Source organism: Andrena cerasifolii, chromosome 10 (assembly GCF_050908995.1).
Source record: "Andrena cerasifolii isolate SP2316 chromosome 10, iyAndCera1_principal, whole genome shotgun sequence".
Taxonomy (NCBI): Eukaryota; Metazoa; Arthropoda; class Insecta; order Hymenoptera; family Andrenidae; genus Andrena; species Andrena cerasifolii.
Genome location: NC_135127.1, coordinates 11337959 through 11353512, shown reverse-complemented (window position 1 = coordinate 11353512; position 15554 = coordinate 11337959). Strand labels below are relative to the sequence as shown.

The following is a 15554-nucleotide window of genomic DNA, read 5'->3' as shown; positions in this document are numbered from 1 at the left end:
CAATCGATGGTCGACAATGTCTGACAAGACTGAATAATTAAGAAAATGGATACATTACCAATTCCACGTTTCAAACTTAAGGGAGGAATCCTATTCTTTGGGCTAAAAACATAGCGAAACTTTTAGATTTTTTTGTAAGAAACTTCTATTACGTAAGAAAATTGGCGCAAAATTGTATAGCAAAACTTAAAGTTTCAGATCTTTCAATTTGAAAACTCTCCACCCACACTCCTCAAAAAAAAATTTGTATCTTTTTCTGGCTCATCAAATTATGGCTACATATGAATTTTGTGCGGCACGTTGGTCGATCACGTATAACTACTATACTTATGGTTAAAAATTAATACAAAAAAAACTATTGCTTCCTCAAAAATGCATCAAAACATGGTCCAAATTTCAGACGAATCAAATCGCTAGTTTCTTAAAAAAAAAATCCCCAATTTTGCTATGTTTTTAGTCCAAAGAATAGGACTATTCTTAACGACTTCCCAATTCATCGATACCCGATAAACAAAATTCCTCAGAGACACTGCATGTGGCAACTCTTCTATCCCCCAGTTGGTCCTATCCTCCGCAATTCTCACTCTCAAGGAGACTCACCCCTCGGGCACCCTTTCCACCCCTCTCACGATTTAAAATTCACCCAGACCCGTTCACGAGAGGGGGGACAAGGTCACCCGAGCCCGACCAAAAAAGGGAATCAGGCCAACAGGGCACAACAGGTGTCCCGTTATACTTCACCCTTTTATCGCGTGTCCGGTTCCCCCATCGTGTCACGGCATCCTGCCGAAGGTTCCCAGGAGAAACTGGGTGCATCTACTTAGGATACCACGGAGATATCCTTCGTCTCCCGTTTCCAGACCTCTCGGACGTTCTAATTAAGATTCCACCCTGGCCCCCGTTGTTTGATATAAAACAACGGGTCCACAGGGGCAGAGGGGAGCTTAAGAGAGCGATGGGGGAGAGATGGCTCGGAGGCTGACAGATAGAAACGTTCCACCGTTTGACGGCGGCGGATTCGACTCTCGGAGCTGGTCAGGTACAAAACCAGCCCACACTGCCACGCTCTGCTGCCTGCATAATTATACCTTAAAAAGGATGATCCCTTTCGAGAGATTAAGGGACAGTGCTTAAGACCGGCTGCTATCTTAATGAGCGTACGGAGCTCTCCGGCTCGCCTGGCTGCCTTCTCTAACCGATGCCAGACACAATCGTAATTAAGCTTCAGCAGCTTTGGCCGAGGTCAAGTGTGCATGTGTCCCTTCAACCGGCACTTCAGCTTGTTCCTCGAAGCTGGAACATAGCCAGATATCGCCGCGCACGCCAGCTTTCTCGTCCCCCGGCGACTTTACGACGGGGTGGTCGCGATCCGCGAGACTGTTCCACGTAGGATCTGATAGGTGTCAATTGTCTTTAGTGTACTCGGTCGCTTGTGATTAAACGCTGCTGTGGAAAATGGCTTAAGATAAGAAAAAAGAGTGGTATAGAAGGCAGCATCAGTCTGATCCTCGCATAGTTACGAAACCACTGGGATTCTGAATGAAAACAGTGTACTAATACATTCCTCGACTCATACGAAAGTATATAATCGTCCAAGATACGTTTCTTCGCCAAGACAGACACTTTTCCTTGGTAAAGAATTTTATACGTATCGAATTCGTGGAACTTGTGCGTAGATAGTCATGAAAGCACGAGAGAATTTGCCGAGCAATTTTCTTCTTTAAAATTGCCGAACCCGGTGACGTGAACGTCCGCGGTGAATTTACTTTCCGGCAAATAAATTTATTGATAACAGGCCCCGAAATGCTAGCGTCGCGACGCGATATATGTATGCATTATTATGATTGAGCTCAATTGTCCAATTGCCCGGTCATTGAATGCCATATGTACAGCCGGGCTCGCCCGTTATTAGCGAACCGTTCGATGATATTCTCAACCCCGTCGGCCGCGTTTCCACGGGCCCGTGGCCGCTCTGCTCCCGATCACACGTGCTGAAAATGAGAGCCTCTGGCAATCTTTTGTCTATTAAATGTATTCAACAGGGTAATAGCGGCTGATATTACCAATTGGACAATGAAAGAGATGGCAGAGCGGAGCGCGATTTGTCCCCGTCGGGGATCACCGACGCACGAAGATTTCGCCAGGAGGCGATGGTCTTGCGATCGACGCCGGCCTTCCCCCTCGATTGCCACCCCATATCGAAGGCTCGCGATCGAATTTTGAAAGGATCAGGCGAGATCTTCGTGGAGAGAAAACTGAATAGTTGCAAAATAGCAAAAATTCATATCTGGTCTTTGAGACACTAAATACTATTTTTAATAAATTAATTATCAAAATAATTAGCGAAATAAATTATCGGACAGCAAAACTTTCCAGACTGAATACTAATTTTGTCTGGAAAGTTTAGCTGTCTGATGATTTATTTTGTGGGAATTAGAATATTCCTGTGCCAGCTTATGATTTAATCACGATTTAAGGACCTGATACGTTGTAAAGGAGGAAATAGTTTCTCATCCGCGCGAACTCCCCTTCGCGAGGTCGATGGAACAGGAAATAGTGTTCCCTGCAATCTGATAATTAAAGTTGAGATATTCCGCAGGGCTCGCAGGCTACACCCAGGTGAAAGGAATACGCGTACTCCGTGATTTATACCATTTTAGGGATTGTAAAATGCCTGAAAGCTCGCAGGTAGTTTATATGGTACCCGCTGTTGCGCACAATGGCCGGGCTGTACACTTTATATACCTTTAGCGGAGGCGCACGTGTGCAATTGCCGGAAATTCCAACGGAACGCCGTAGCTCCCAGCAAAATGCCGTTTAGAGAAAGCATTTTAATGCAGCCCTCGAAATCTGTGCGCCAGATGTCGGGGGCCCGGCGCGTTTTCCATCGGTCGCCCGAGGAAATTCGACTTTAACCTTCCTCGAAAACCGATATTTCCATTGTGCACGGGGAAACCTTGATGGAATGGTAATAAAATGGACTGGCAAACGTGACATGGCCATCAACGTTCACTAAATTCCCCACACAGTGGTATTCAAATCAATCGCAGTTACTAATCTTGTATTTATTTTAATTCCAGTAATAATAATTTTATTAAATATCATTTTAACAAAACTAATCAACAAAAACCGAAAAAAAACTCCATTTGAACGTGGATTCAACCCAGTAACAAGACCACGTTTACCATTCTCGATCCAATTCTTCTTAATCACATTAATATTCTTAATTTTCGATATTGAAATTATCCTAATTATTCCAATTCTTCCGCTAATTAAATACAAAATTATACTATCCACGAAATCAGCATTCTATTTACTCTTACTAATCCTAATTCTTAGTCTATGAATTGAATGAATATTTTCTTACCTAGATCAATCTTCAACGAGTTTGATAAACCTAAACGATCCTAAATTCCTATCATCAGATTCGTAAAAATAAAGGTTTTCTCTCAGAAGAATCACAGTCTTAGGATATCGATGGAATTTTGTGATTACAGATATATTTAAATAGAGATTAAGATCGTTGAGGAAATTTTAATTTTTGAATTCTCTAAAATTTAGTACGATATAATATGAAATAAATCTGATGGTATAATGTAAAAATGTTGAATACGCTTTCTCGCAGAGGCATGGAATTAGCTTGCACCCCATATTTCATAAATGGACTTCCCTCATCGGGCCTCCCCAAAAGGACGCTCTTTTATTTCTGTCTGGGCTCCGTCCTTCCCTTTGTGCAGGTTTTAAAAATACTCGATTCGTCCGTGAATCGTCTGTCTAGCGATTAAAGGGTCGCCTGACAGTTTCGTGCATCCAGAAATCTGTGCAGCCCGGGGAGCCCCGTCGGCGCTCCCCCTCGCGAGACGTTATTCATCGGCTACGATTCTGCAGCGTCGCGTGGCAAAGGGGAACGAAAACTGTAATCGCGAGGGACAGTTACGCGAAAGGCGACGCCTAATTAAATTGTAACACGGCTCTTGGCTCGGGCGGGAAATTACGTGACTGGAAAAAAGCCAAGATTCGTGGCTGACAAAAGGGGCGCCTTATGGGATCGATCGGTAACGACTCGAGGCGTAGATTTCTCGAAATACCGCCACGTACCTTTGGGAGACGTTTATGCGGGCCGAGTTTTGCCGTTGCGCTTCGCCGTGCGCCAACGATCGGAAAGTTTCACGACGGAGAAACGAGCAGAGAGGAAAATCTCGTCGACAGAAATTCTCGAAATACTCCTCTAGTGTTTTGTTTCTCCTTACTTTCTTTCGTGTCTTTGAAGGAAGTACATCGTGTCCTCCCTACTTCTCACACTTGGAATTCTTCAAAAACTACTAGCTTCTTGTGATGAAAATAGGAATCGTTGAGTGGTGTAGGATAGGTAATAAATATGAAATAAATTTGCATCGCTACACTCGCGGAAACTAATATCGAAATCGCGAAGCGTGATCGCTGTGCTTTCAAGTACCTACGCGTACACCTCACAGAAATATTTAAGTTTCACGTTCCTCTGCATCCGCTACATCGCAGAGATGCTTTCCCTTCTCGCAGCTTGCGAGATTAAAAATACACCCTGGCAGCCAGTTGCAATACGATAGCTCTCCTTACGATCGAGCCATCTCGTACTTTATGATCCTCGAATCATCATAAACTCTTCCTGCCTCCTTCGTCCTCCCAGCCATATTTTTTTCCCCTCGTTTTCCTATTTGCCGCCACGAAAATACCGCCGGCACTTTCCCTTGGAAATCGATGCCCCGCGCTCTCGCGGTCGAACGCGACACCGCCCTAAGCCCGTTCCTTTTCTCGTATCTGCGAACATTACACGCAGTTTCCTCGATGGCGAGCGACGAGAATCCCGGGCCGAGAGGCGAAAAATTTAGCACCGGCGAACGGATGAGGAAGAGTCGCCAAAAGTAGACGTTCGGGCGCTAAACTTAATCGCGGGCGAAGAAGCTACCCCTCGACCTCGTTGCTTTTCATTTCCCTTTTCCTCGCGCAGAGAAATGGCCACGATGATTGCTATTCCAACGATCCCGCCGATTTTGCGCGTGCTCTGCTTCCCCCCACGCGTCTCTTTAATCTGTTTCTCTTCTCGCAAAGAGAATCGACTTTGCGAAAGGTTGCTTAGAGGGAAAGAATCTTGGAGCTACTCGAGAATGAACTTTCATTATGCGAAGATTCTTTTCCGTGCCTTGCGGCAATTTTTACTTGCTCTTATTAGGCTCATAAATGGCATCGAGTAAATGCATTGTCTGACGCATCCTTCGAAGTATACGTGCCCAAATATCAACTGCCGTAGGAAACCGTAGTATCGTTATTGATAAGCTTCGTGGAAAGGGAAAGCATTTCCTCTGGTGATAGACATTTCAGAGTTATTTCGAGGCCATGCAAAACAGAGCAGTGGTCTATCCTGGTGAACAGTCGCGAAGAATATTTTTGATGTAATGGAAGAACGCGGTGACTTTCATTCTTCTGGCAAGATTTTCAGAGCCCCTGCTCGTACCAAGTTACGCAATCGTTCGACACATACGAGCCGCAATGTGCAAACGCCAGAGAAACGGTTATCACTGCTCACCTAGTCGAACCAGTTGTCCTTGGCTAGTTCCATCGATCTCCAGGATCAGGAGTATCCCAAGGATGAGACACTTTGTGATCGCCATCCTGACGACTTCTTCGACGACAGGTAGCGTGTACCTAGTGGCGCGGCATCAGTGAATCCCTGAAACAGAAGCCAGTCGAGGTTGTTTATTTGCAGCCCCTGGGTAACAAGAAATCTGCCATGGAAGATAGTATCGTAAAAATACGGAGAATTAAAAATTTAATATAATTCCTGTGAATTTTAATGGAAAATTAAGTTATTTAATTGATTATATTGAAATTTAATTGGAGGATTAAAAATGTAATATAAGTTCTGTGAATTTTAATGAAAAATTAAGTAATTTGATAGATTATATTAAATTTTAATTGGGGGAATAAAAATCTTAATATGTAAAGCAGAAAAGGTTTGTGTGTTTGTCTGTCGCCTAAAAACTTTCGAACGGTAAACTCTGGGGTCACGAAATATGTCTCAGCTCATTTGCCTGGGTACTCCAGACGAATGTGACTATTTTCCCCCCAAAAAACTCTTTTTATAAAATCAGAATCTAAATTTCGGGCGAAGCCGAGTACTGAAGCTAGTTTAATATAATTTGCATGAATTTTAATTGAAAATTGATTTATTTGATAGATTATATTAAAATCTATATCCCACCCCAACGCCCTCGCTTTATTCTAAAAAAACACAAACTCTGAGCAATAGTATACTTATACGACTGCAGTAGTATTTTAAATCAAACTTCCCAGATCGTCACAATTACTAACCCCTGCACCCTCTTCCCCACTTTTCACATCAAAATTCATACACACCAACCACAGCGCCCTACCACGTCCCCAGTGTTTCCTCGAACCCCCTAACGCACTACCACCCAGCCCCCAATCTGAGGTCTGAGAAGTGTATCCTCCAAGTCGAGCGAGTTATGGGTGCAGCGCTCCGTGATCTATGGGGTCGAGTGCAGCGATGCAACCAGACCGTGTTCTGGTGCACGAATTCGAGGCCTGGATAGGAACGAAGAGGCGGCCATGTGTTTTCTAGGGCCCGCACCAGGACCGCGGTCTATTATTCTTTACAGTGGACGCACCGTGCCCGCTAGTGCTCCATAAAATAATCCCAAGCGGTTGTGAACCACGTGCCCGCGCCCTTCCCCCCTTCGATTTATTACAATTGGTTGCGGGGCGAAAAAGAAACGCGTCGGAGGTTGCCTCGATTTCTGATGTTACTTTATGGGGCCTCTTATAAACCGGTCCGTGGGTTACTTTTAAACGCCTCTATTTATAAAGAGCCAGCCTGGCCGCTGGATTCCATCGATCGTTCACAATATACATACATATTTCGCGAACGCGTGGCTGCCGCGACATTCAATAAGCCACTTTGCTTCCTGTCATCGTCGGGGACAGATTTCAAAGTGGAACGAAGGTCTTGCCTTCTTTCATTCTGAATTCCAGTATTCTGATGAGGAGAAGTCCTTTTCCGGGTGTTTAGTGATTGATTCTGTTGTGCGACAAGGGTTGCTAGCTGAGTCCAGTGGCGATGTGGGGGATGACTTGGGAAAGTGTACAGGGGAGGAAGATTTGATATACACTTTGTGGTGTGAATGTAATTTTTTTGATTATGGTCAATGATTTTTTGGGGTCCATTTGGTAGACTTCAAGAATACTCTGTTTTGGATTTGTAGGTAGACTTGGGAGGGTGTAGAAGCTTGTTGTTTCTGAGTTTGAAGACTTTTCCTTTCATCATGGATATTAGACGAGAAAGCAATTGAATTTTGATAAATTTGAATAGAATCAGGACACTTCACAATCTGATTAGAAGAATATGGAGTATTCTGTATAAAATCTATTCTAATTCCATTCTGTGTACAATAGAAAAATCCCTACGGCATAAATTTCTTCTGAACTTCTCTAACTGACAGACCCTATCGTATCTCCTTTCTTCCGCTCCAAGAATTTAATCGAAATCGTGCGCAACATAGTGGGCCACAAAATACGCGAACCCTGTATTGCCAACAAATCAGTCATCCAGCCGAGAATGCAATCTGCCAGATACGAAGCTGATTGAAAATTATTACAGTGGTGAAATCACCCTGCAGCTTCGAAAACTCCCGCCTGCCTTAATGTCATCCTTGAAACGCCTCCGTAGAGATCGCATTAAAGACGCCGGAAGCGCATAAACCACCGTTTCCGAGTCTTAAATTTCGAAAAGAGATCCGCTTCTAGCTACGCGCGTTTATAGGGCCCGTTCAGCCGTCAGTCACGCTCGTTTGCGTACGACCAAAGCGTTTCCAAATGGACATTTAAACCTGTGGCCCGCAAATTGTGCAGGATGGATTGCCTAAAAATTCCAAGCAACTCGGGACTAACGCGTCCACTAAAATTCTATGTCCTATTGTTTCTCCAGCCTTCTTTCCAACCCTCCGGTTGCATAATTGTGATTTACGAAGATTATTCCGTCCAGTAAAACCGATTTCATTGTCACCCCTGCGACACACTCTTCCGTTTATAAAATTCGATTCTCGATCACCACACCAGCGCGATAAAATCTCGCTCGAAAGACAAGCTTCCAGAATTCCCTGCGACGTCAGAAAAATTGAAACACGCGCTCCGTTTGAACTATGACGAGCCAATTACATTCGTAAATGGTGATCGCAAGTGTGCAAGGTAGCGTAGAGTTGAAAGGAGCGTTAGAAACCTCGGAAATGGCCAGGAGCAGGCTCGATGGGGAATTAAAATTCTGTGTGAGCCTGGTGGCCCGAGGCGGAGTCATCCGACGATAATAGGGCGTCACGGAAATAGAATATTTCGGGCCTCTCATTTATGCGTTCACGCTTTATCGAGCGTTAAACTTTTCCACCGTAGACCTGTCTGTAAATAAGATAATGTATTCGATCCTGCGGGGCTAGGCGAGCCCGTTCCCTCCTATCCGATAAGATTAACCACCTATTCACGATTCGTAACGTTGATCCAGTGCGCACGGAATCATTCTCGCCGCGCCCTTTCACCTGTTTCATTGGAGAATCGTTGCCTGGTGTCTTTATCCCTCTGGTTGTTGATGTCAAAAGAATGTCGTGTTTACCTAGTTTCTTCCTACTTTTTCACGGCCCCTAAATTTAGACTCGAAAAACTCTGCATTTGGAGCAGTTTCTCTAGGTTATGTATTAAAAATATGAAGAGCTGATTTGATTGCGTTTTAAGTGGTGGTTAGCAGTGGCGGATTCAGGAGCCTTTCTTGGAGGGGGCGAAATATGTAAAAGTACCTAAGTACATTTTTCAACCTTCTTTTACAAGATTTAAAATTTGCTTGTAATTTATATTTTAATATCTCTATCTGATACTATAATCTAAATAATTAAAATCACATTAATTATTTATATCGAGTAGTACACAATATTTTTCTATTTTATTACTCTTTGGGGGGAGGGCGATCGCCCCTATCGCCCCCCTCTGGATCCGCCCTTGGTGGTTAGCACCTTCTACGTCCCTCGTTATTCCCTCGATTACCATTCTTCCAATTTGTCCACGCCTGGCTATCGAACCAGCGCCCGATAAATTACTGTCTTCATTAATTATTGCACAAGGGACGGACGCACATTCGAGGTACATCGACGGTCGCTTCGATCCGGCTGCGTGCGTAAATCAGCCGTTTTCCTTCGACAAATCTCGAGAAGAGGATCTGCCCATCCCCGAAATTTATGCTAAGCAAGGACCTCGGGTGGTCCGCTTACCATCAGACTGCCTCTAAATTTGAATTCCTTAAGGGATGACCGTGACTTTCGTCCCGTCGTATGACCATCGAAAGCCTCTTAACAAATGCTGGCTAAAATCCACGCGGCAGTTAAACAAGAGACTCGTCGAATTAGTAAAAAAATGTCGAGCTTCGATAAACCAACCGTGCGCGTTGAATCTCAGCGAGCAGAAAGAGTAGCAACAACTCTGAGATATTAATTAAAAGAAGTCATTCAGCAAGTGAAGAAATTCAAAGAAAAGGAAGTCCCCTCATATGTGGCCATTACGAAACAGAACTCCATAGCCTCTGACTCAATCTGGCGACCAGACTTTCTGGAAAGGGCCACAAAGGCCCGCGAATTCTGAAATTCGACTCCCTTCCGTCCTGGAACCTTTCCCCATCGCCGTTAACGCCTCCGAAGGGCAACTTTTTCCACGGAAATCTCTGGAGGAAAAAGGAGCAGGCAAGCAGAAGAGACGCGGAGAGTACACGTGTCCTTTCCTCTGTAGAATGTCCCCCGAACAGGTGACGGGGCCCAAAGGAAATTCCTCCCTCCCCCGAGGACTCGTGAGAGAGTCCTCAACTCTGGTTGGGGATGCTGGAGTATTAATCGTCGCCCGTGGATTCATAATTTCCCTCCCCCTTTCCCTCGGGGTGTATTTTCATAGGGCTCGCTGCGGGGACGACAGGCGCACCTTTGGGGATCGTTAGGACGCTTCAAAGAAAACAATCCTGCTAGGAAGCCTGTGAACGCGCATCTCCGAGGAGGGATCGTTAAAACGGCGGCGAAAAAATAAATCTCAGGGAGCTGTCACCTTGGCAGGATCAGGAGCGTGGACCAGAGGGACGACTTCCACGTCGATTAATATGCAATGAATATCCTTTGATCGAGGATATAATCTCACCTTCTGATGGGGTCGTAAATTTTACGGTCACTGTCGGCTGGTTATTAGTAGATGTTTAATTAATGGAAAAGGAAAGCGAAGTGGGAAGATCCGTGGAGACTTACCATTCATTCTCGTTAATTATCAGCTCCAAGTTCGGGAGCAGCGGTGAAGGGACTTAGGTCGAGTGAAGTTTAATTCCGATAGAATTTTTGCACGGCGCGCGCGCGCCTGCATGATGGGCAAAAGCAGAAATAGCTTGTTATTTTTGTAAGGTTCTCGAACCATTGGCATCCATCACGGTCAGCCTAATTTCGAAGCGCAACAACTCATTCCGGAACGCGCGGAACGGTAACGGTGCGCACGATCGATCCGAAACAACTCTGGTCTATAAAAATTTATCACGTCCCCTGGCGCAGCACGTGCGTAAACTACGGTTTTTCAGGGCCGCCTTTCAATTTGGCACGTCCAAAGCCGTCCCTGTCCTCGTCGAATGCAGCTTCGGGCCTGGCCGATGGCCAAAACCCCGCTGGAGATCGCGTTTTTCCGAAAGAGGGGCGGGGCCCGGGGACAAAGAGGCGAGTAAACAGAATCGGCGAAGAAAGTGATTTTTACATTACAAAGGAACCCGATGAATATATGTATAATAAATAGGTACTTCGGGCATTCAGAGCTTCGTGCACCAAGCATGCCTTCGTTCACACTGAAGCTTAAATTAAAATGAAAAGAATTCGATGATTCGTTTTGCTCCAGTAGACTCTTTCCAATTTTCAAAAGATTAACACCTCCCTCGTTTTTCCACCACCAGCACCGACCTCCACTTTGTTAGAACGTATACGTCCTTGAAAATAAAAGATACATTCTTTTTTAGCCTTCATAAATGAAAAGTGTACACGAAGCATTAAACTTTCAAAATTAGAAAAAAATTTGTTCACTTTCATCCAGTTTTTCGGATTTTTTTCGAAAACCGTTTATCGCACGAGAAAAAGCAATAGAATATAAAAGATGCTCCTAGTCTGGGTCTACAACTTTTATTTCACATGTTTTTTTATGCAATCCATAACTTAGAGGGTAATTAAATAAAATCTTCTTTGTGCACTTTTAAGTAATTATTTAAATATTAAGGGCGAAGACTTTACACATTTGTTTTTTATTAATTCAAACTATTCTGTAGGATGCCGCGAGGAAAATTCAAAAGTCGAAAATCAGAGGCACCCTAATACACATGCCTACTTTCTGTTGCAACGACTCCAGCCCTTTTCCAGGATGAATCCCAAGCGATGGTTAATAAATACCATGAAACGAGTGTCGGCGTGGAGGATCAAATTAGTAACCTGGTGCACACTCGACGCCACCATATCCCCGACCTACGTCACGATAATTACGGGTGGTCGAAGGCGTCGATGCGCCCACGACCGAAGCAGGCCTAAGCGATTTCATTCAATTTGTCCGATCCACGGATGTACGCCTTGTCCCGGGCTGGGCGTAACGCGTAGATCCTCTTTTCTTGGTGAAAGAGCCTCGAGTTGTTCCTATACCGAAGCGACAACATCCCTTCGCGTAAATCACCGACGTTCTCCCCCTCCGGCTCTTAAAATCGTGTGAAAGTGAATTTTATGGGTAGAGCGGTTAAAAAAAAAAGAGGAAAAAAGTGGCTTCTTCTCTCCTCCGAGTCCCCTACGGGGCGGTTTCTCTCCCTTTTTCCTTCGTTCCTCGATTTCCTCGACTCACGAGCCAGCGGGCGCGCGAGACTCGCTATCATGGGCCGAGGCTCGTTTACACGGAAAGGGCATTAGCTTCATTGTTCCGTTAATTGGAGACGCGGGGTCGGAGTAGATAACGTGGCTAATTGCCGCCCCGTTTGAGGGAAAATCGGTACCGATGCTTGAGGAAGCGCCGCGAGGATCGAGATTAAATTGATCTCACCGTGGGATTTACGGTGGCTCGACGCCTTTAACGGCGACATGTATCGAGGGGGATGTGGCGCCTGTTCGTTCACTCGCTTTTAAACGATTTTATCCAGCTTCGCTCCTCTTTTTCTTTCTTTGTTTGGTGGAGATCATGTGACTCGATTTCAATCCTCTTCTAGAAATTCAATAGACTTGAAACTTTGCAGGAGTAAGTAGTTATGATAATACAAACTTTTTTTAAAAAACTCAGCCCCGTGGAAAAATTGCATCCCCTATAATTTTAACCTCTAACCATAGAAACAATCGACTCGAAGTCAGCCTCTCGCGCGCAGTTGGGCGAAATTTGTATTTCAATAAAATTTCGAATAACGAATAAAAATTAAAGAAAATTATTTGTCACGTGTCGAATAAAGTTCACTCGGGGTAACGAACTTTTATTCGTTACACGAAATTTTATTTAAATAAAAATTTTGCCCATTTCTGCCCTCGCGTTCTTCTCGAAAACGACAGAAAGTCGATGCGTTGCCTAATTAGTAAAAAAAAATCTTGTCCTACGATTTTATTTAAAGTGACATGTGTACAATCGTAACTGTAGTACAAGAAAAGAATTTGTGGTTTTTACTGCACTTTTGATGAACATAAATAAAATCGTTTCACTTCAATTTTTTTTAAAAATATTTTTTTATGGTCAGACTGTAGATGGTAGGAAAGTTTCGTTAGTGGTTGTGGCAGCAACGAACGCTTTCATTTGCACTTTTGTAACTGAATCCTGGAAGAGCCCTTTAAAATTACAGTGATCTCCCTGGAACATCTCCCATTTCCATATTATTTAAACGAAGCAGGGGTAGAAATTGATAGCTCCAAAGTCTAGAAAGCGTACCCTATGCTTCTGCTCTAGTATTACAGCTTGCCAACGTTCTCTTCTCGAAGGTATCTAATTCGTGGCCCAAGCAAAATGGTTTGACGTCCACAAAAAATACGAGAACCTTTCTGACAAACTTAAACAAAGCTACATGCCTCCATGCCCCCGATACGTCATTGCGTATAACTGCTTAGCATGTCCGTCACAAATAAATGAGCCAAGCTGGAATAGAAATCTGATGATTCACGTGCCGAATCGCGGCTTCTCGCCCCAAAAGGAACAGAGGAGGTGTAAAGTCGTGAATAATGGAGCCGATTTCGGGAACAACAAAAGCTGGCCCCTCTGGTCGACCAAATTTATGAACTGATTCGAACAGAGGGGGGTGGAGTTCCCCTTTTTAGTCGCGTTTCTTCTAATCGAAGTCGTTTTCGTTAGACTCTCGCGGCTGAGAAAGCTCGTCCACCCACCGCGTCGGCGTTGGATCAAAGGGAAAGAGAAAAAGAGAGAGAGAGATAGGAGCGAGACGGGGGAGGAGGAACCAAACCAAGAAGGTGCACCGGTCTGCTTTTCTGGAAGGCTGGGCTCCTGTGAACCGTGCCCCGGCCCATAAATTGTAAACCATAAACTGCGGAGAACGGGGTGAACCGTAAACCGGAAGCACGTGCTCGCTGGCTGGCCTCGCAGGGCGTCTCACCGTCTTGTCACTATTTCACGCCAACGCGCGCAACCGGCGAATCTTTTCTTCCCATGATTACGCGGGCACGTTTCGACGTAGGTGCGCGCCCGCCCTCTTTCTTTGCTCCCTTTTGTGTATCCCGTGTTATGCTTGCACGCGATGCGTGCAGCCGCCTTTGGAGCACATTTAGAGCAACTTTTCAGCGTTGACACGTTGCCTGCGACGGGGTAGAGATTCTGGCGGACGGTTCGCGGTGGAAAAACATTTTAAACGGCTTGACATGTTGCATGTAGCTCTGTCCACTGATTGAAATGTGCTCCCCTGAGTGGTTATTCCTGCTTTCCAGTGGACACCGAGGGTGATGCCCCGTGGGTTACGGTATTATTTCGTAATGGCAATGCTTCGCCTCCATCGTGATGTAATAAGAAATGAAAGGGAGAAGAAGTGGGACTTGAAATTAATTTTAATTTAATTTACAGGGATATTAAGGGTAAGGGGAAAAACAGGGAACGTCCATTTTTGGCGATTTTGCGGTTTGCAGCATATTTTGTTGGTGGCAACTGGGACTACCGAGCTGTCGAATCGCAAATGGTTTTAAAGTTAATGATTTGGTATACTGTTGTATACCAACGTCATTTAAATCTATATAAAGTATTAGTCAGCGCGTTAGTTTTCCAGATAGCAATAGTAAGCATCCTGAAGACCTTCTTTTATGACCTTATCCGTACCCTAATACTCATCCTTGAACCTCGATCTCTTTGCCTCATCCCTTAACGACCGTTAAACTCAGGACAACCCCCACTTTTCAGCTTACCGAAAACCGTACATATATATATATTACACGCAATTCTTCCAGTCGGAAGCACTTGAGCACTTCAGTCCGAATAGTCTGGACACGAGAATCTAGTTCTGAATCTATAATCTAGTATTTATCTGTAATCGTCTTAGTTTCCGTTATTTGTATTAAGTTATTTAATAAAATAAAAGTAATACGAAAAATACGAAATACAACAATACCTACTGGTTAAAAACAGAAAATTCCCACTCTGCGTTGGATCGAAATACGGAATGTTCCCACTGTTGACCTAAGCACATGCTTTTATTTAAGAAGAAAATTATACAAGAAAATTAAACTCTTCAACCTCGTTTCTTTACTGATGGACTAAAGTATTAAGACTTAATTTTTTTGATAAAGCTGTTTAGTGGCATTCCCTGTTTCCCCTTTACGCTTCGTATGTAATTAAGATTCAAATAAATCTTCAAACTTGGAACTACTTTGCTAGTACACACCTATCTCTCGTCATAATTTCAATCAACATCACACCCATCGCGTGTAAATAACGTCCCCTCACAAACCACAGTCTCATTCGCATGGAAGCGAGATTCATCCTGCCGTTTGATATCTGAAATCACCATCTCTACCACCCAGAGGATCGGAAATGACACGGCAAGTAAGAGTATCATTAGCATCCGATGATCCCCCGCAGTCTGTCCAGTCACCGATGCCTTTTAATCGCGCCCGAAGTGAAACGGAGACCGATTGTCGCGACGAATCAGCCCGAAACAACAGGTTGGCGCTGGTCGGCGTTATCCGAAAATTACACGGAAGGGTGTCGATGCTTGAAAGTAAGCCGCTTACTGGGTATATCCGTTCTAACCCCATGGGACTCGATTCCACGGAGAGAAAGTTGCAGCGCCCGAGGCGTGGGTGGTCCGAGCCGTCCCCCTTCTCGTCGATTTTACCGAAAAAGAAACAAATATTCTTTTAGGCTGGTTACCCTCCGACCATCCATCCCTCGCGTGTTAACATAATACGTTTCTATCATTTTTATCCTCAACGAACGTTGACTTGCATTCCGCTGAAAACTCCAAACACATCGCACGAAAGGAACCCGAAGCTTCTAAAGAAAAATAA

At 44.4% G+C, this 15554-nt stretch overlaps 1 protein-coding gene across 4 annotated transcripts in view; it reads right to left on the bottom strand.

Moving 5' to 3' along the window:
• The window catches only part of LOC143373627 (fibroblast growth factor receptor homolog 1), a 69540-nt gene that overhangs the window by 12791 nt on the left and 41195 nt on the right, over positions 1-15554 (bottom strand). For 3 of the 4 annotated variants that reach the window (XM_076821029.1, XM_076821026.1, XM_076821027.1), the window contains exon 2: positions 5564-5707. In XM_076821029.1, the coding sequence (XP_076677144.1) occupies positions 5564-5648 (85 nt within the window). In that variant the 5' untranslated portion in view covers positions 5649-5707. The remainder of the gene's footprint in view (positions 1-5563; positions 5708-15554) is intronic. The other variant, XM_076821028.1, reaches the window with a different exon arrangement.